Source organism: Melospiza georgiana, chromosome 20 (genome assembly GCF_028018845.1).
Source record: "Melospiza georgiana isolate bMelGeo1 chromosome 20, bMelGeo1.pri, whole genome shotgun sequence".
Lineage (NCBI taxonomy): Eukaryota > Metazoa > Chordata > Aves > Passeriformes > Passerellidae > Melospiza > Melospiza georgiana.
Window position 1 is genome coordinate 12,618,094 of NC_080449.1, and position 19,733 is coordinate 12,637,826.

The 19,733-nt window shown below is 52.6% G+C and overlaps 1 protein-coding gene across 5 annotated transcripts in view; it reads left to right on the forward strand.

Moving 5' to 3' along the window:
- Nucleotides 1–5,519: 5,519 nt before the first annotated feature.
- The window catches only part of MVB12B (multivesicular body subunit 12B), a 53,121-nt gene continuing 38,907 nt past the window's right edge, over nucleotides 5,520–19,733 (forward strand). For 2 of the 5 annotated variants that reach the window (XM_058038030.1, XM_058038024.1), the window contains exons 1-4: nucleotides 5,833–5,912; nucleotides 11,357–11,479; nucleotides 16,184–16,291; nucleotides 19,261–19,357. In XM_058038030.1, the coding sequence (XP_057894013.1) occupies nucleotides 5,850–5,912; nucleotides 11,357–11,479; nucleotides 16,184–16,291; nucleotides 19,261–19,357 (391 nt within the window). In that variant the 5' untranslated portion in view covers nucleotides 5,833–5,849. Of the gene's footprint in view, nucleotides 5,557–5,822; nucleotides 5,913–10,191; nucleotides 10,309–11,356; nucleotides 11,480–16,183; nucleotides 16,292–19,260; nucleotides 19,358–19,733 lie in introns of those variants that run through there. The other 3 variants (XM_058038029.1, XM_058038025.1, XM_058038028.1) reach the window with 3 other exon arrangements.

Sequence of the window (19,733 nt, forward strand, 5' to 3'; positions counted from 1 at the left end):
CCATCTCTTGCCAGAAGAAATTGTAATTTATCAGCTGCAGGATTGATCAGGCTGGTTTCTGCCCTTGCCCAAGGGGGCTGTGATGCCCTTGGGTCAGTGGCCTTCTGTCTGGGGACAGCCAGGTGAGAATGGGGAACATCTTGCTGTTCCTGAGGACCCTTCCTTAAGGATGTTTGGATTGCAGTTTTTCTGGTCTCCCAGTGATAGAGTAATTGTTCAGTTATGCCTGACTTTGGCATCGTTATCCACACCAGGTCCTGTCAGGTGGATGGGAAGCTTGCTGGGGTGCTAATGTGCACAAGCTGCAGTAGCCAAGGAGCCAAACAGCAGTGTCTGAAGATGCCAGCTGGCCTGGGAATTGCCATGGAGGGAGTCAGTGTGCTCTTGAAGGAGGGGATGGGGCCCCTGGCATTCCCTGGTGCTGCTGCACAGGGGGACAGCCTGGGGCTAGATAGGGGTGCAAAATCCCTGGCTGCTGCAGTTTAACCAGTGTGAATTCTTTCTTTCTGTTTAAGAGGAACAAGGGGTGCTGCCTGTGGCCCTGCTTTCAGGAGCTGGAACACCAGAGCTGAGGTCCTGCATAGCTAAATGGAGAAGGGGCTGCACCCAAACAAAGTCTGGCAGGGGCAGCTGACCTGTGACCAACTCCCCAGCACCACTGCCAAATGGTCACCTATTAACCGAGTCCCGGATTCCTTTGTGCAACACCCAGCACTGGAATGCTGTCTGCTGCCAGCCTGCTCGTGGGCCAGCAGCTCTGCAGCCCTGGCAGCAGGGTTCTGTCCGGGTTCCCTTGCCCGTACCCACGGGGCAGGCCGTGCACAGGCAGAAGCACGGGTGGCTGGGCGCTGCGGGGGCAGCACCCGCCCGAGGGACAAGGCAAAGCAGGCAGCAGCATTTCATCAGAGGAGGCCTGCAAAGAAAACATTATTTCCTCAAATGTGTTCATCATTCAAAATTGTTCAAGCAAAGGTTTCCATCGTGCTGTGGCCATTACTCATAATCTGAGGATCTGGATGCGTGGCTCTCCTTGGTAATTAGCTGCACGGTGTTCTCTCTGCCCTCCATTTGGTGGAACAGCTTTGGTCCCAGGGTGTCCCACGGAACAAACAGGGCTGGTCCTGGCCGTGGGGCCTGGAAACAGGACTCGCGAGGCCAGATTGCATCCCTGTAGCACCGAGCAGTGCAGTGTCTGTGCACCCGGGCCGGAGGCTCCCTGTGACCCTGGCAGCTCACGGGGTGCTTTGGGCCCTGCTTCCCTTGTTGTGGGGCAGCTGGTGACAGTCTCTCCTCCTGGACCATCCCTTCAGGTGAGGGATGCCCTGAACCTCTTCAGGGGCTGAACCCCTGTCCTGGCCAAAGCCACCACTGGGTGCTACACAAATCAGTTATCTCTGGTAGGATTGCTGCACATTGGTGTCCTGTACATCGCAACTGAAATACATTTGTGACAACTTATCTAGTGCTAAGTAACAGCTATGGGATAGGAAAGTTAATGGGAAATGAATCAAGAAACTGCTTTTTCAAAACTGCTTCATCTGTTTCAGAGTGGGTGTCTGAGTTAAAGGAGATTAGGACCTCCTCACTTTTTTTAGAACAATCAAGCTGTAAACTAGAACTATAGAAGGGAAGTTCTGACTGCAAAGAGATATTTTGGTGCACCAAATTAGAGGCAGCAGGTTAAGCCTACCTTTAAGAAACCTTAAAACCAGGCAGCAGCTGAGCTGTGACCTGCAGCAACTCCAGCATGAAATGAAACTCCGGGCTGATTTTCCTCCAAAGACAAGCATGGAAAACATGGAATGTGCAGCAGTATTGCACTACTGTGCTAAATGTGGCTATGGAGAGATTAATTCCTACAACACAAAGGATTTTAAAGAACTTTAGCTTACAGGCAGGGTGCAGACGCAGGATCCGTTAAAGCTTGTTTCCCCCTAAAAACTGGGATCCCTTTTGATGGTGAGGTCTGACCAGGGCTTGCCCTTGGGAGAAGCATGTGCAGCAGCACTGGCCAGTGTCCTTGTGCTAGCCACAGGACTCTGTGTATTGTCTGTTCTCAGCTGAAGGTGCAGAAACCTGTGCACTGTTATTCTTTAGAGGCAGTGTCTGGGCACGGACAGATTTTGCTGTTTTAAAATGCTTTAAATCTTTACAAAACTTAAAGAGGGTGGTGGGGATCGAGCAGTGTCTCCTATCTTGCCCAGCCTCTGAGCGAGATGTGCCTGCTCAGCCGAGGTGCTCTGGGCATGCCAGGACAGGGCCCTGCCCTCCTCAGGCCAGGCACAGCCCCTTCCTCGCTGGCTTTCCCCACGGACAGAGGGAGCTGCAGGCTGCTGGGCAGCGCCTCACCAGAAGTGACAGCAGTCCCAGGCCTCAGCTCATTCCAGTCTCTGGAATGGCTGTGTGGCTGGCTCCCAGGCACCTTCTGCACCCCACAAATGCAGGCAGCGAGCCACTGCGAGGTGCAGAGCTGTGCTGTGGCCAGCACTGAGCCCCGAGGAGTGGCACCAGCAGTCACCTTCGGCCACGCCGAGCAGGGTGGCACAAACTGCACGTCCCACACAGCTGGCAGAGCCAGCCTGCAGGCACCGCTCTGTGCAACAGTGCTCTGCAAGGTCTGAGCTCGGGCAGCCATCCACCCTGGGATAAGCAAGCCGTGTTTGCTCAGCCACAGCAACGGTACCGGAGCCAGGACTGACCAAAATTCCCCCTCTTGGGTGTCCTGAAAAGACAACACTGGTATGAGCTGGACAGCACACACAGGACTGCAGAACTCATGAGAAAAGCTGTTCTGAAATAAAGAGGAGTAAATAAATGGATCTTGAAAAAGATGGATGTAAAATATTCATAGGAAAGCATTATACTTGCAAATATTTATGCTTTTGAGTAACTTTACACAGATAGATTAACCAACTCCAGTGTAGCTATGATTCATGCAGCCAACACGCAGCATTTGCTGATTCAGAGCCGTGCAGTGCCCCGTGGAAGAGAACAATGGGCTTTTCCCAGCCACCCGGCCTGCCCAGGCTCAGAGGTGCCTGCGGGCAGAGGTGCCAGCACTGCCCGGGGCTGTGTGCAGCCAAACCCTGCTGCAAGTGACTCTCTCTGGAAATCATGTTATTGCAGATCATGCCACAGACACATTGGGATATACGCTTGCAGTGAATCTTTGAATATTTTGTGCATTCTAAGCAGCAATTAGAGTCTTCCTTTGGAATCAATTCATTTCCTACCACCATGGTAGCAGGAAGGATCTTATTGAAACCCTCGGATTTTTAATATTATTACACTAAAGACTCTCTCAGTATCAGCATCTCCACGGGGGAGCATTAGCACACTGTAATGTGTAACAACTTCTTCAGTTCAGGAAATCTTCTTGTATTTGTAATAGGACATTTGGGGCATATATTATGTATGGGACATATATTTCTCATTTCCACCAGGCATCATCTTTTCTTCTCTCTAAATTACTCTCCAAATCAAAAAAATGCATTGTATTCCTTATCGCTCAAAAAAAAAAAATATATATTTTAATCTTTGGTTGCAGGAGCCAGTAACAGCCATCAGGGCTGTATTAGTAAGAGCCAGAGAGCCTTGGTCAAACAGGGAGGGAACGGAGTCACCATTCAAAACACCTACTGCCATGGTTCAGCAAGCCCCAGTCTAAAATGCTTTACTGGACAGAAGCAGCAGTCAGGACAGGAGGAAGGCTTGGTCCCAGCCAGGGCTGTGTCCAGGATGAAGCAGGACTCCAGCTTCTGTTGTTTGCTTTATGGACAGGAACACAAAACCACTAATGCGTACGTTGCCTTGCAGACAAACCTCTCAAACACTGGCTAATCACAGCTCACGGTGCTTTGCTTGGTAGGAAGTGTGACCACAGCAGGACGAAGAGCGAGGAGCTGAAACAGGCCTGAGGCTCAGGGCCAGAGCCGCCCTGCTCCTCGGCCCCGCAGGCACCGCACAGCCCGGCCAGGGCTGGGCCAGAGGGAAGCGCCGGGGCTGCTGAGCTCCTGCCCGCCGCAGGGAGAGCCAGACAGGGCAAAGCCAGCCCGGAGACACCCACGGAGCAGAGACAAGGGCTGCCGGATCAGCCGCTCCTGCCCGGCTCGGCTCGCACCGCCTAAAGCAATCTAGAGGCGGCCCGAACAGGATGGAGGCACAAACCATTATCTAGGTCAGAAGAGAACAGGCTGAACAGAACTCCTCAAAAGATGGCCAAATCAAGCAAAAAGACAATGGGGGAGAAAAACAAAAAAAGAAAAAAAAAGATCCGTCTCCTCAGTCACAAAGACAGGTTCCCCACACAAAGAAAACTGGCGTCATGGGAAATAGAGTAAACCAGCTCTATAAAGGACGGGGGAGACCATCTGCTCCGAGGGAATGACTGAATAATGTCTGATAAGAGCTTTCGGTATGGCTTTCGACTTGACCATTAACAAAAATTCTCCAAGCTGTTCTTAACTCTTTAGTATTGTGTTCTGTTATCTTTACAGAATCTCTTGCTGCACTTCACACGTATCACTTCTCACAAAGGGGAACAGGGTTCTGCCCTTCTTTTAAATTCACATACACATTAACGTGTTTCCTTTCCTCCCTTATTTTGTTCTTCACTCAGGATTTTTTCTTTTGCCTTAGATTATCAGCTCCTACTCTCTGTCTTGCACCGGAGGCCGCTGATGTCAGCCCCCACACCCATCGTGCTGCTCTGCTGGCGATTGTTGCTGACCTTGCCTCAGGAAAGGTGCTCAAAAGGCACTGCAGGACAGCTGCAGGACTGGTTCACGTAGTGATGGCTATGGACCATGCTGCTGTGCCACGACATGCTGCAATTCACATCATCTGCTAGTTCAATGAGTGTGCTGTCAGTTTCAACCCTGGCACGTGTTAAGTTGAGCAGAAGCAGACCTTTGCAGACCCTCTGCTCGGGATGTTTTCTGTGCTGTGAGCGGACCCGAAGGCTGGACACCCAGCCGGCCGGGCAAACCCTGACTACTTTGGACCATATCTTTGCTTTCCAGGCCATGGTGAGACAGCATCAAATATCTTAATGAATTGAAGGTAGGTGCTGAAACCGCTCATTCCTCCCAACCCCGGGGACTTCTTGAGAAGATAACCAGCTTCTTTGACACCATTTTCCATTTTCCCTTCCTCAGCCCACGGCAGCTGCTGCCCATCTCCTGGATGCAGCCCGTTTCAGAAGGAACAAGGAGGTTACACTGTCCAAATCACAACTATTCAGGCATTTCCACCTGGCACCTCCGGTCTGCTCGGGTCGGGAAGGCTGTTCGGAGCACGCCGGGCACTGCCCCGTTCCCGAGAAAGGGGTCGGCCCGCGGAGGCTGTTCGGAGCACGCCGGGCACTGCCCCGTTCCCGGGGAAGGGGTCGGGTCAGGGAGGCTGATCGGAGCACGCCGGGCACTGCCCTGCTCCCGAGGAAGCGGCGCTCTGGCGAGGTGTGGCCCCGGGCCCCGCGGGGCCGTGCCGGGGCCGAGCCCGGTGCCCGGGCGGGGCCGGGCCGGGCGGAGCGGCGGCGGCAGCAGCGCGGCAGCCGCGGTGAGTGTCCCGAGGGACGGGCCGGGCCGGGCCGGGCCGCGGGGCTCGGGTGGGGGGCGCGGGGCGGCGCGGGGGCCGGGCCGGGCGGGGCGGGATCCGGGCCCTGCGCGCCGCGGTCCGGCCGCGGTGGGCGCGGAGCGGCGGCGGCGGAGCCCGAGCCCGGGCCTGGGCCTGCCCGGCGTCCGCTCCGCTCCGCTCCGCTCCCCGCCCCGCGCCGCTCCGCCCGGGCCCGCAGGCCGCTCCCCCGCCGCCGCTCCTCCCGCCGGGCCGCGCCGCGCCGGCTCCGCCGGGCGATGAGGAGCTGCTTCTGCCTGCGCCGGGGGAGCCGCGACCCGCCGCCCGCCGCACGGGCAACAGTTAAGTGTCCCCGCGGCCGCCGCGGCCGGGCCGGGCCCCGCGGTCCCTGCGGGTCGGCCCGGCGGAGCCAGCCCGGCCCGGCGGGAGGAGGCGGGGGCGCTCGCACGGCCGCGTCGCCGGGCGGGGCGGGCGGGCTGAGCCCCGGGCCGGGGCCTGCCGCGGGCTCTCGGGGCCGGCTCTCGGGGCCGGCTGTCGCGGGGACCTCGCGCCTGGGCCGGGGCTGCAGCGCCCCGGGGCCTCCGTGGGAGCCGGCGGCTCCTCCGAGGCTGGGCTAGCTGCAGGAGCGGCCTCGGGTACCAGCCGTGGGGTACAGCCCCGGTGACCTTGACCTGCTCCGGAATTTACTGTAAATTTTTCTTGATGACGGGTAGAGGAAATAACAACCCCCCCTCTGTTTTATGTGGTCTTTTGCTGCGTTTGTAGCACGGGCCTACCTGACTGCCCGTATCTTACCTGTGCTCAGTGCATGGCTGGAGATGTGGCACTGGCTGACTGCTTACAGCCTGCCTGGAGCAGCGACACAGAGCTGCCTGTGCCTTAAGTACTCGTGCCTTGCATCGCGGAGGTTTGCAAGCTTTCTCTGAGGTTTCTGGAGCTATTTTCAAAGGTCCACCACTCTTCAGTGTTGTCTGCAGATTCCCAGAGCTGGGTCATTCTCAGCTTGGTCACAGTAACACTGAAACCAGACAGGCCCGGTATATGCAGGTGTGTAGCTGCTCAGGCTAAAGCTTGGGTTTCTCCATTTTGTATTTTATTTTAACTGAGTGAGAACATGCTCATCTATTCTTTAAGGGAGCCTGTGTGTTGTGCAGCAGGTTGGCAGTGTCATCCCTGTAATTTTTAGCTGAGATGGACTTCCCTTCTAGACGAAGGCATAACTTGACTTCTGCATGTGTGAGATGAAACAGACATCTGACTTTTGTACCACGTGCATCTCTGACAAAGCAAATCCCAGGCTTAAGGGTGCCAGTAGCCCCCAGAGACATGTTCATACCTCTGCCAAGAGAGAAATAACTGAACCGAATGTCATTTCAGTTTTGCTGCCCTGGTGCAAGGTCATCCGCATATGGAAACCTATTTTAATTCGAAACAGGACACTTCAGAAATGTGTGTCCATAGTTAGAAGTGCTGTGAAGCAATACAGGGTCTCGATTTTGCTCATTCTGTCACTTAAGTTCCTGTTTCCATCCCATTCAGTCACAAAGTGTAGATTTTGCAGCTGGTGCAGGGCAACTGTCTCCTAAGGGAGCCTGTGTGCAGAGGTGATTCCAGGCATGCCTTCGATGGTGGTGAAATGTGAGACTGAAATCCTTCCTGTTTGTGATGGTGGCCTCCAAGGCCCGCTGCTGATGGCCACTGCGGGTTCCTGTTTTTCCGATGGATACGATGCTGTGTTCCTGTTTTTCCATGAGCAGAAATAGCAGGCTGGCTGGGGCCGTGTGCGGTGTGGGTGAGCTGCGGCAGCCGTGCCTTCCTGCAGGGATGGAGGACAGCCTTTGAGAGAAGGCTGCTTGGTTTGTGGGACCATTTCCCACAGACTGCAGGGATGCAGTGAGGTAGCTGGTTTTTTTTCCAGTTTTGCCTTAGCTCATGCTTTTCTGCCTGTGGGAAGAGCAAGCCGGTGTCAAAGTGCAGGGCTTGTAGTTGGAGGAAGAAACAATAACACCATTCTCCATCTAAGTCCCTGGCTATTTAACTCCAGAGCTTGACCCGCTTTGTTGGCAGCATGATGTTTCTGTAGCAAACACATCGAAAGGCCTGATCTGGTCATGTACCCACCAGCTCTTGAACTTGCTGAACTTGTTGAAAAGGAACACTGAGCGCAGAAAATGGTCTAGAAACTCACAATAACACATTCATTTCTGAAAGCGGGTTCTTCTGCTGTATATGTGTCCCAGCCAGAGCCCAGCAGTCTGTGTGGTCAGTCACGTCAGTGGAGCCAGCAGAAAAGTACGCCTAGGATAAACTAATAAAGGCGGATGACATAACAAGGAAATGGGAGAGAACAAGCAGAAAGGCTATAAACAGCCAAACTTGGCCGTGCTGGCAGACAGGGAGGTGTGTGTGACTGTGGGCATGGGTTGTGGGAAGAAGGCTGTGCCAGAAGCCAGTGGAGTCCCAGAAGGCCTCTGCTACAGCTGGGCATCAAGATCCCAGGGGCACTGTGCCTCCTGCCTTGAGGCACATGTGCTTCAAGGGCTGGGAAGCATTCAGGGTAGAGCCAGCAGCATGGTGGCTGCTTGTCCAAGAGTGCATCCTGTCCATCTTGTCCTGCAGCCATCCCACCCTCTCTGCTGCGTGCTGCTTGGGGCTGGTGCTGCCAGGATGCACAGGGACTTTCTCCTTAGAGACACTTTCTTTCCCCGCTGGCTTTGTCTGGGCAGCCCCACAGTGTTCTGAAGCCTTTTCCTGCCCCAGAGCTCACATCCGGCTTCCTTTGGCTGCTGGGCTGTGCCGGGGACAGGATGTGGCCCCACAGCTGAGGAAACTTGCAGGGAGCATGCTCCCAGCTAACGGGGAAAGTGTTCTTGTCATTGTTTTGGCCTGGTCCCGGAATAGCCCTGCAGTGAGCGGGTGGGCACAGGCAGCTTACTGCAGGATGCTGAGAGCCACGTCCTGGGCTGAGTGCTCGGCCGCTGTGGTGGTGGCTGGGCATGCAGGTCAAACTCACATCGCTAAAGAGAATTGAAGTAACAAGCTGCCTGACAGAGGTATTTGTAGAATCCTGCTCCTTAATTTAATCTCCTCTTTGACTGTTTATTTTTCCATTTTTAAATTAGAAGGTTCGATAGAAGAGAAACCAAACCTTCTTGATGCTCTCACAGAGAAGTGCAGTGTAACTAATGATCTGTGTGATTGCCCAGCCAGAGACTCCCCTCTGACCTGTGCAGAGTTCACAAAAACATTTATCCCAGTGTGCAACTGACTTGTGCTGCTCCATGTCTGTTCCAGATGCATCCTCAGTCATTCTGCCCAGTGACGGCCTGGCGTGGCAGAGCCTGGCCGCGCTGCAGTGGCCACAGCGGGTTTGCGTGCTGGGCAGGAGCTGTGCCTGCCATCCCTGTCGGCTGCAGGCGCGGGGCACAGGAAGGTGCTGGGCTTTCTGGGCAGGGCAGCTTGGTGCCCTTGCTGCAGCTGCAGGTGCTGCTCGGGGCCCGGTGCTGGTGCTGTGCCGTGTTACCCCGTGGTGTCCCCCACGGCCGGGCAGGCAGCCCCACGCCCAGCTCTGCTGCCGCCATAGAGGGGCTTTGTGTGAGCCGGCACAAAGTGAGGATTGATGGCGGCTCCCCTCCCCCTGCCCTGGAGCAGGGCTGCAATGGCTCCCACAAAGGTCCCTTCTTGCCTCGCTGAGGACAGGGCGCCAGCGGACTGAGCAGGCACTGCGCTGCGGGTTGGAGCGCCCAGCCCTCCTCCTGTGCTGGGCCGGGAGCCCCTCGGCTCAGCCTTGCCCGGGCTCAGCTGGCAGCTGCTGGGGTCCCTGCTGGGGCAGCTGGCCCCCTGCCCAGGCCCCAGCACGGTGAGACACGGCTGGGCAGCGCTCAGCGGCACGCACTCCGTCAGGCTGTGTTTGGGGGGTGCTGGAGGCACCGTGTGAGCAGAGCTGCCTCCCTGCAGTGCTGCCGTGTGGTGTTCTTTACGCACTGGGGAATATCATCACTTACCTGGATTGCAGTGCAAAATGGCCCAAGAGAAGCTTACGTCAGCATTCATTACCTCCCAGCTCCTCCCAATGTGTAGTAAGAAGTCACCAGACTATTGAGTGACTTGAAGTTTCAGAAAACATTCATGAAGAACAGATTGTAAGGTCTTTATATTACATGTAAGATACAGATGTAAGGTCTTTGTTAAATTCACATTATGTTTCTTCCACGCTGTATGTTTGAGGTTCTGTGTTATTGGCGAGGTCTCTGGATGAGCTGTGGGGTGGCACACGCATTGGCACAGGGTCTGTCATGGCTGTGCCAGTGCCCCCAGCATTCCTGCAGCAGGGTCCTGTGCTCCTCGCCCACCCTGAGGACAGGGAGCCTGCTGGGAGAGGAGGGGGAGCCCCTGGGGCTCGGGCTGCATCACGCTCAAAGGTTTGAGCTGCTTTGGGAGTGAAGAGGGTTTCCTTTGCTCTGTGTGCTGGGTGCGTGTCCAGCACACTGGTGCTAAAGCAGAGCTCTCTCCTGTTTGGTTCATCAGCAATAGTGTTTGCACCACTACTGGTCACTAGCACCTGTTTTGGACTCCTCAAGTAGTCTGGCTGTTCATGTGACATTATTATTATTTACTTAGGGCCCAGACTTGCTCTTTTTTATTGCCTGCAGCACGATGTTTGTTCAGACTGGGCATTGTGAAGTGTAAACCCAATTCCACTGGCACCAGTACTCACCTCTGCCTTTTCTAGAAGCAGTAAGTAACCAGCCATCTGAATGGCCTAGAAATGCTGGGGTTTGATTGCTCTGAGGAGGGAATTGAATTAGGCAGCTCTGGTTCACGGCTTGTCTGGCTGTGCAGCAGTGATGCTTGTTTCCACAAAGCACTGCCCTTTGTCTTGGGGTGCGTGGGGGGCGGTTTCCTGGGGCATTCCTGCCTGAAAGCCAGAGAAGACTTGCTTTAACTGGCTGCCTCTGCAGGAGGCCACACGCTGAGGCAGTGGCACCTTTCCCGTCCTTCACCTCGGTTGTTTCAGCCCCTTTCTTGTCCTCTCCTCCTGCTTCCTGCAGCAGCATCCCTCCAAAATTAGTTGGTCTTACCCGCTTCTGTCCTTTTTGCATATCTCCCTCCCTTGACGTTCTCGGTGATGTGTCTCTTCTGGAAGATGCTCGGGCCTCCTCAAGGCCTGTCTGCTTTGTGCCAGCCCACCCTGTGCTTCCTCTGTGTTCCTGGTGTTGGGCTCCCTGCAGCCAGTGCAGTTCTGCATCCAGCGCCAGAGACATCTGTGCTGCTCCTTGAAATCAGTCTGGCTGACGGGCGTGTGATGGGACTGAGGACTCAAGGGGAACCCCCAGCATGTCCTAACACCCATGGTGGATGGGGAACCTCCCTCTAAAGCCATTAGGAGCAGATTTCTTGCTGTTTAAAACGACAGAGCTGCTTCAACCAGCCTGGCTTGGGGATGAAATTTGTTCTCTTTTTGGAAGAGAAGGGATTGAGCTTTGGTTTTCCTGTCATTGCTAGATGGAGACCAGCCCATGGAAGCAACAAAATGAGTTTCAGAGGCTGCCAGCCCAAATTTCAAACCTATTTGGCATTGCAGAGTAATGCCCGCAAGTATACTCTCTTATCAAAAGCAAATGAAAGTGCATAAGGTGTGTCTGGCCTAATCCTGTGTTTACCTTGGCCGTCTGTGGTGTGTCAGCACAGGCACTGTGGCATGCATGTGTGCTCTTGGTTCTCTGGCTCCCGCTGGGGTGTGGTGCCCAGCAGGCCGCCCTTTAATCCTGCCCCTTTCTTGCAGGAGCAGTCCATGATGCCTGAGGTGCGAGACCTCTCGGATGCCTTGCCCGAGCTGCCGATGGATCCCATCACCGGCGTGGGCGTGCTGGCGTCCCGCAGCCGAGCACCCACTGGATACGACGTTGTAAGTAGAGCTCTGAGCTGCTGCTCTCAGTGCTTTGGTGCTGCACTGCTGAGCCTTTACTGTGGTGGGGGCACAGAGAGAACGTGCCTTTGAACTGGGCTGTGAGCAGTCATTTGGTAGTCAGCTGCCCACCTTTCAGCCCACAGCACTTAGTGCTTTCCTTCAGCAGAGGGTTGTGGGTGTAAATTTGCCTCTTCATCTTTGCCACTCCTGAGGAGCTGAATTTCCTGGAGGAGGGGTTTACTGAAGCAGCTGGCCACAATGGCAAGCAAATTTAATAATCCTACTAACATTCATCCTGAAGGAGTCCTAAGTATTGTACAAATTCTATCTCTAAATAAATGGATCCCGCGTCAGCTGTTTAATCCCACATATCAGCATTGCACAATGATGATGAGAAACTCCAGAAAGGGAATCAAAGAGTTTTGCATCCAGCTGAAATGGCAAGGATGATTTTGACAGACGGAATGCAAACCTCTAAACTAAGGTTTGGCAGGAGACTGGCAGCAGGAAAAGGCAGCTGGGTACAGGGTAGATGAATGTGTGAACAGATAAAGGGAGGTTGCTGTTCAACAGCTGCTTGTTCCTCGGATTAGTTGCTGTGTAACCAACAGCAGGATGTTTCTACTCATAGATCAGTGTCCCAAACTGTGGAATATAAAATACTGACTTTGCAGAGATCTATAGAGAAAGATTTGGTCTGTAGTTCATCTGCTTGCCTTTCTATGTGATGTGCTCCAACTATGTTATATGACACCTTGGGTTTCCAGAGCCTCCCAGCTTGTATGGTAGGAGTGGAAGCCAGCTGACCTGAGCTTTGCTCACACCTCTTCAGCTCTGGATGATTTCATACCTTGTTCAGTCTGAAGAAACAAAATGGATCAGGCTGAAGTAAGGACACAAGGGGAGCATTGTGAAAAAGCTCCTTAAAGACCTGGGAGGTTTTTACATTTACTGTGTTTTTCCAAGTGCTCATTACCTGTGTGAGCCAGGCTGTGTAATTAGCTGCTTGCCCTGATAAAGAAGCACGGGACAGTGTGAGACTTGTGATAACAGAATTGCATTTTGCCTAAATGGCTGGGCAGAGAGCACGCTCACCCCAGATAGCCTGCCTGTGGCTTAATGGGGAGTTGCAGCGCTAACGCAGTTTAAACTAAACAAGATAAAAGAGTCTTCCTGTGGCGTAATCCAATTATGGTGGTGGTGTAATGCTGGTGAATGTGGGTCGCTGTCTCCTCGGGGCACAGTGAGGAGCTGCCTTTGCTCTGGCTCTGCTGCCTCCCTGTCTGCTCACAAGGAGCCCCGTCTGCCCTGGGAGCGGGCGTGGGGCAGAGCCTGCTGTGTGCTGTCCTTCCCCAGCACGGCTGCCACGCCACTTTACGCGCCAGTTTGCCACCCCAGCAGTGTGCCTGGGTGCTGCAGCCACCCTTGGTGTCTGTCCCCTGTGCAGCACCTGCTGTCAGGGGGCCGTGCTGGGTGCCACGCTGATGTGAAGGGACAGTGGCATGCACGAGTGTGCTGCTCCTGCCTGGGTGTTTGTGAAGGTGGCTGGTCTGTGAGTCAGTGCGCTGCAGCATTGTGAGGTGTGCTGCTTTGCCGCTTCTCCATGACCTTTCTGGAGCCTGGTCTGGCCCCCAAAAGTGTGAAGCTGAATGGACACAAGCGCAGTGCTCAGCACAGCAGAGAAATGGTGTTGTGAGACATGGGCAGTGTGCAGAGCTGGGTGGTCTTGGGATCTGTGTTTCTGCAGGTATGCAATTTCCTTAACGAGGCACTGGCGGCTGATTGCTGTGACGCCTTGAGGAAGGCAGCTGTGGCAGCTGTGGCAGCTGTGTCCCAGAGGTGTGCTCCCTAGAGCCCTCATAGTAAGAGGTGCACGCTGCATCCTGGAAAGGAGAGCCACACTCATCTTTTGGGAAGCATTTACAGCAGTGTTTCTTGGGATATTGTAGTCCCCTTAGGGATCCAGTGGCTTTGTGTGTCACTGCTGCATCTTGCAGCATTCAGTTCTCCAGGTGGATTCAGATTGCATGGGGAAGTATTTTCTCATGTAGTTTGACTGACGGTTTCAAGTTTTGCAATGAAGTAACCAGGTCTTTTTGATTCACCTTTGTTATTTATAGGCTTTACCAGTTTCCCTTTCATTTTTATCCTTCTCCAACTAACAACTTCATTTTCCCTTTTGTTCTCTTTTAAAGAAGTCTCCAGGAGCATGGGTTCTTCATCCCAGGTGTAAATTAAATGTCTATAGATGTCCAGGTCCATTTCCCAGGTTCACATGGAGCCCCAGAGCTCAGCCTACTGCCCAGCTGGAGATGGCAGGCAGCAGTGCCCTGGGGGCATGTCCTGGCAAATGGGACAGAGGCCTTTTTTCCTCTGTAGTGCTTTAGTTACTCCATAATCTCTATTGCCTTTGTGTCTGCTTAGAAAACAAATGCACTGCTGGCACTTGGAATAACTGGCCAGGCCTTTTCACAGCTAAAGCACCAAAGACTTGATTTTGCCAAAATATGCAGAGTGTCTGAACTTAAATTCCTGAAAATCCAACCGAACTGGCAAGACTGAGTGTCTGGGTGGGGAGGAGAGGTGGGAGGCAGGAGCCTGGGACAGCAGGGAGGTGTGGTTCCTGTGCAGCTGTGTTCTTTGCTGCAGGCTGAGCACCAGCCCATGGTGGGGTGTGCTCTGGGGCAGTGCCTGAGCAAGCTGCAGACCCAGCAGGAGCAGCCCTGACTTTGCCAGAGGGGCAGATCAGGTTTAAAGGACCCGCTTGCCAAAGGCCTGACTGTGGTGCAGTGACCCCATCCTGAGTGTGTGCAGCAGGTAGATCACCCTGCACCTACTGGGGGCTCACACCTTACCGGGTGTCGCTCTGTCAAGTCCATCTGTTTGTAGCACACGGTGAGGAGTGTCTCCCCCAGCCTCGTGAGGAGAGGGGCCGTTCCTTGTGCCCACTGCCAGGTGGGACAGATCCTCTGTCTCACACATTCCTTGCCTCTCAGCCAAGAAGGACTGGGCAGGCTGGGGCTGTGGAGTGCCTGTCCTGCTGGCCTGGTCTGCTGGGGCCTTTCCCACTTGGCTCCTGTCCTGAGGGCATGCTGGCCAGGCACAGCTCTGCTTTGAGATTTGCTGGGGCTTCTCCTTGCTTGCAGGAGCCCAGCAGGTGATGCAAGAAGTTTCCTGTTTATATGGCTCTGTTTTCTTTCCCCGTGAGTTCTCTGACAAGTTCATTCATGCTTACATTCTCCTGGCTTGGAGTCCAAGCTAACCATCCCTGTATGCCAGCAGTTTTCCCAAACTGACTGTTTCCTGAATATCTTTTCACTAGGACTGACTTACCCATCACAGAGGAAGATGCCTGTAGATTTTACATATTCCTAAACTATCAGTTTAGGAAAGATTTGAATTCAAAGATTTCAAATAAGCAAAAAATTTTGCTGAAATCCTATTTTAAAATGTAGCTGTTTAAAAATCAGGCGTGTTTCTTTGCAGAGCCTGAACACAAAAGCTGTGTGTGCTGTACAATGGCTTGGCCTGAGCTGGGCCCCTTGTGAGCAGCAGTTGCCAAACTTCAGGGAGCAGTCAGCGCACTTTGCTGCTTTGATCAGGCTGTCTCTTGCCTGTCTGTGCCCTCCGGGTAACTGGAGGCCTTGTCAGCACACAGCTCTGGCTTCCTGTGCCCGGCACCGTCCCTGCTCAGCTCAACAGGGGTGCAAAGGTGACAAGTGTCAGCTCTTTGTTTCCAGGCCACTCTGGGGCCAAGGGCACGCTCGGTGTGATTACAAGAGCTGCTGTGGAGCTGTTTGCCCCCTCTGAGAGGCATTAGGCAGAAGTTCAGCTTATGTGGAGCTTCAGAACCTGCTGGAGTCTCCTGTTGGAGGTGCCAGTTGGGTGTTGGTCTGATGGGGTAATCTTGTTTCTTCTACCCTTCTGCTTGTGTTTGCCTTCTTGCCTCCTCTCTTACAACAAGCATTTTGGGGCCAGGGCTCTTACCAGCTTGCTCTGTGTGTGGTGAGTGCCCAGCTGCTGAGAGTAGAGCCCTTCCCCAGTGCATGGTGCTGCCTCCTGCCCACTCCTTGATTCAGCTAGCAGTGAGATTTTCTCCTGCACGTCGTGCTGTCTCTCCTGTGGAGGGTCCAGGGTCTGTTTCCTTACCCAGCACCATCGTGTGATATCAGTTTGGCTGGGTGTGGGGTTGCATTGGAGGGTGCAGCCTGCTGCTAAAACCCACCAGCGACCAGGGATTCCCCAACCTGCTTGGAAGCAGCTTTTTGGCCTGGGAGGCAGAATTCCTTGGCTTTCCATGAAAATAGTCCTGGGGTGGGTCAGTTTCTGTGCTCTGTCTCCAGGGACCCTCGCAGCTCGCCCGGTGTGCCCTTGTGTGTAGAGTGGTAATGAATGCCTCAATGTGCTGACTTTTCCAAACTATTGTTTGGAGACTGTAACTGAAGTTGCAGTTTCCTCATTAGAGTAGCCTTTGTCAGAGCATCTTTAATCAAGGGTCTCCTGAGAGACAGCATTTTTAGAACTTCTTTTTATACCTCCTCTTGAAAGTTCTTCGCACTGCACCTTGCAAAGAAACTAATGAGATGCTGTGAAAGTTTGGGCTGCTGTTAATTAGGAGAGCTCTGAGGAAGAAGTACTGCACATGTATTAACTTTATCTTGGCTCACATGTCTCCTCTCTCCCTCTGTCTCTTCTTTGCAGGTTGCACAAACAGCAGATGGCTTGGATGCTGACCTGTGGAAAGATGGCTTGTTTAAATCCAAGGTCACACGGTACCTGTGCTTCACCAGATCATTTTCGAAAGAGAATGTAAGTCGATTTGTTGAGTGTCTGTGTGATTTGCATCTGTGCCTGGTATGTGCTTACCCACATGATGATTCATTTTATGGAGCCAATTATAATTCAAGCAGGCGTTCTGCTGAGTTCGGGTGAGTAAGGAGGCAAAGTGCAATGGCAGAATATTTGCATTTTGTGTGTGTTTCTTGTGGAAAGAAATTGCTGACAAAATCTTCTGCAATAAAAGAAGCACAAAAGGGAACGTTTGCATTTTAGCAGCCTCTCACCCTCATTACCTGCTGCAGCAATGAGTGCTGCACACTCATGGTCCTGATTGATGTGTAACCCAAATTCCTCAAGAAACAGACAATGTAGGTAGTGGTGGTGAAGAAAATGTTGGTTTCTGAATCCAGGGGCATCACAGATATTTTATTGCAGGCTTATCTTGCTTGCTTTGTTGGTTTTGGTGCTGATTCTTGAAAATGTGCCCACGTTGTGCATATGCTACCACATTCTTGTAATCTGGTCTGACTATTAAGTACGAGTTACTTCGTGATTAGCAGCAGTTGTCTGCCCACACTTTCTGTGGAGGAGAGGAGACCGTGTGCAGCAAGAGCTTCATGCATTCTGCTGTGTTTTTGGTTGAGGCTACTGTGAAAACTTTCTTTTTTTCTGGAGGAACTGTTGACTTCTGCAATGAATGCACTCCATCTAGTGGGTAATCCTGCTTTTGGTCGCGCTTTGGATATTCTCGGCCACTCAGCTGGCAGGGTCTGGAAGTACCATTTTGTACATGTGCTTTCACTGTGACAGGAACAGAGAAGTGATGGCAGCTTCAGGGGCTGCTCACGGGTCTTGGCAGTAGAGCTGGGGGTTGCCAGGTCCCACCATTTGACCTTTACTCCATCTGCTTCCCTGCCTGCATCTAGATTAAAGCTCCAGAGCTATGGGAAATATCACTTCCTGGGGTGGATGGACAATAATTGTGCTTTTCATCCTGAAGTGTGTGCAGCTGCAGGAATAGCAGCCCTGGAGTAGGCAGGAAGGCTATTAAATAGGTTTGTGCTGATTTGAGTATTAGGTTTATTGGTCACTGCCTAAAATTTGAAGTTGTCAGAAGTAATTGCAGGACAGGAGTAGCTGCTGGCTGCAGAGATGGTGTAAATACCCTCAGGTGGTGCCTGTTGGACTTTTGGCAGGAGCCCTGGGATCACCGTGGTTTGGGAGTCCTTTCTTCGTATTGATGAGGCATAAATTAAAGCAAAAGTTTCCCCTTCCCTGAGTCCTCTTGACCACATGGGATATATGATGTGCTTCCCTGCTGGGGGCACCTGGGGGCTAAGGGGCCTCAGTTCCCTCATCTGGGAGGAAGGCAGGTAAGAGGCTTCTCTCCCTCTGATGTGCTGCTCTTTGGGTTGGAAGTTTTACCATTCAGGGGTTCCTTTTGTGTTTATCAAAACGCTGGGAACTCTTTTCTCCTGAAGAACACTGTTGTAGTTAGTAGAGTTAATGCACATCAGGTATCTGGCTTAGAGCAGTCTGCAGTGCCTGTTTAGCAGAACCATCCTTCTCAGCAGTTTACAGCATCTGACATTGGTGCATCAGAGTGTGGGCAGGCCCTGGATGGTGGCTCTCAGAGCTGGGGGCTTTGTCCCCTTTTCTGCTGGGCACCTGGCAGAGCTGACTCCCGGGGCTCCAGCAGCTAATGAGCTCATTGGGGGCGCCTCTCTACCTGTCTGCTGCTGATTGAAGAGGGCTTGGTGGTTCAGCAGAAAGTTGCCGCTGATGTAACACAGACAGCTTAAATAAATAAAACATGAAAGATGAATCAGCAGCAACTGCTTCGTCTGCTGTTTGCTGTGCCAGGACCATGTTAAGTGACACATTCAGGCTTGGCAGCATCCAGCACTGCTTGCTCCAAGATGCCCTGGGCATGGTGGGGGCTCCTGGCAGAGGATGTGTGCCACACTTGTGTCTGGTGGGACAGGGCTGCAGGTCTGCCTACCCTTCTGGTCAGGAGCTGACCATATAATGCAGGACCTCCCAAAAATGAACTCACACCTGACCTCCCCTATTTCAGAGCCTGCAAATTTAAGTATTTTGTAAGAATTTCAGTGAAATAATCAGTACAGTTTTGTCTGAAAAATTCTTACCAGATAAAAACTAAAGAAGGTACTTTGCAACCAGTAACAGCAAAACTCAATGACACAGTTTGGTAACTTGGGATTAAATTTTAATTGTGCTGTATTATGTTTCTGTTTATAAAGGCTGTGCAGTACCTGAAATGTATTCTTTCATATGTGACCCCAGATTATTGGCAGCAGTGCTGGTTTTATCAAAAACCGCAAAGAAAATCTGGTCTCAAAACCATTGTGGAGGCTGTCACTCTGAATTGGGCTCTGAGCTCTTCCAGCCTTGATTAATAGGACAAGGCACGAGTTCAGAATTCATATGGACTCTAAATTAAGTGTGTTGTTCCAAATGGCCTGTGCTTCTGGAGTGTGCTGCATTTGGAGCTAGAACCCTGTCTATTCAGTACTAATTAGCTAATGCATGTAATAACTTTGGCTCTGTGTGCGTAAGCCATCATCCTGTAATGCTTTTCACTGTTACTGTCATGGAAATGTCGTGTTGCTCTTGTAAATGTAGAGTGTGTAAGAACTGAGGCGACCTGCTCAGTGGATAGCTTGGTGAAAGTAGCACTTCAAGCTGCTGTGCCTGCAAAAGGAAGAATTTGGCTGTGCTTCCAAAGATCTGGAAGTGTGGCAGTGGATGAGGTGTTAGAATTTTGAATGCTGAAAGTTGTCTGGTATTTCCTAGTCAGTCATTGTTTGGTTCCTGCCAAGAGGACACGTGCAAGGGTTGCCTTGGTATGTTTCTCCCATTTCTAAAGCTGTGGTCAGATACAATGACAAGGCATCTCAGGCTTCAGCAGGTGGGAAGATCTGGGGTTTAATTTGGTGACATTGTCATAATCAACTGTTTCTTTTCTCTCTCCAAAGAGTCATTTAGGCAATGTCTTGGTCGACATGAAGCTCATTGATATCAAAGACACCTTACCTGTAGGCTTCATGCCCATCCAGGAGACCATTGATACACGTAAGTTGGCATCTGTTCCTCAGTCTGCCAGTGCTTGTGTGGTCAGGCAGAGGAGAGTGTGTCCCAGGCACAGGGATGCTCCCAGCACCTCTGCTCTCTGGGGTGGCGTGTGCACATTTAGGGGCAGCTCTGGGCTGCAATGAAACAGCCTTTGGTTTTCTTGTCCTCCTCAGGCTGTTTAATGGGGCTGCCCGTCTCTGTCTTCACTCACCTGCTAGAGTCCCATGTCTCTGGGGCAGGAATGCAGAGTTTCTTTTTTCAGTTTGAAGAATGGACTGGGCTGAGCAGGAGCAGAGCTGCTGTGTCAAGGAGTGTTCAGAAATGCACTGAAAGGAAGGGGGTGTGTGTTTGTGCCCTCCCACTGTACATCTCCTGC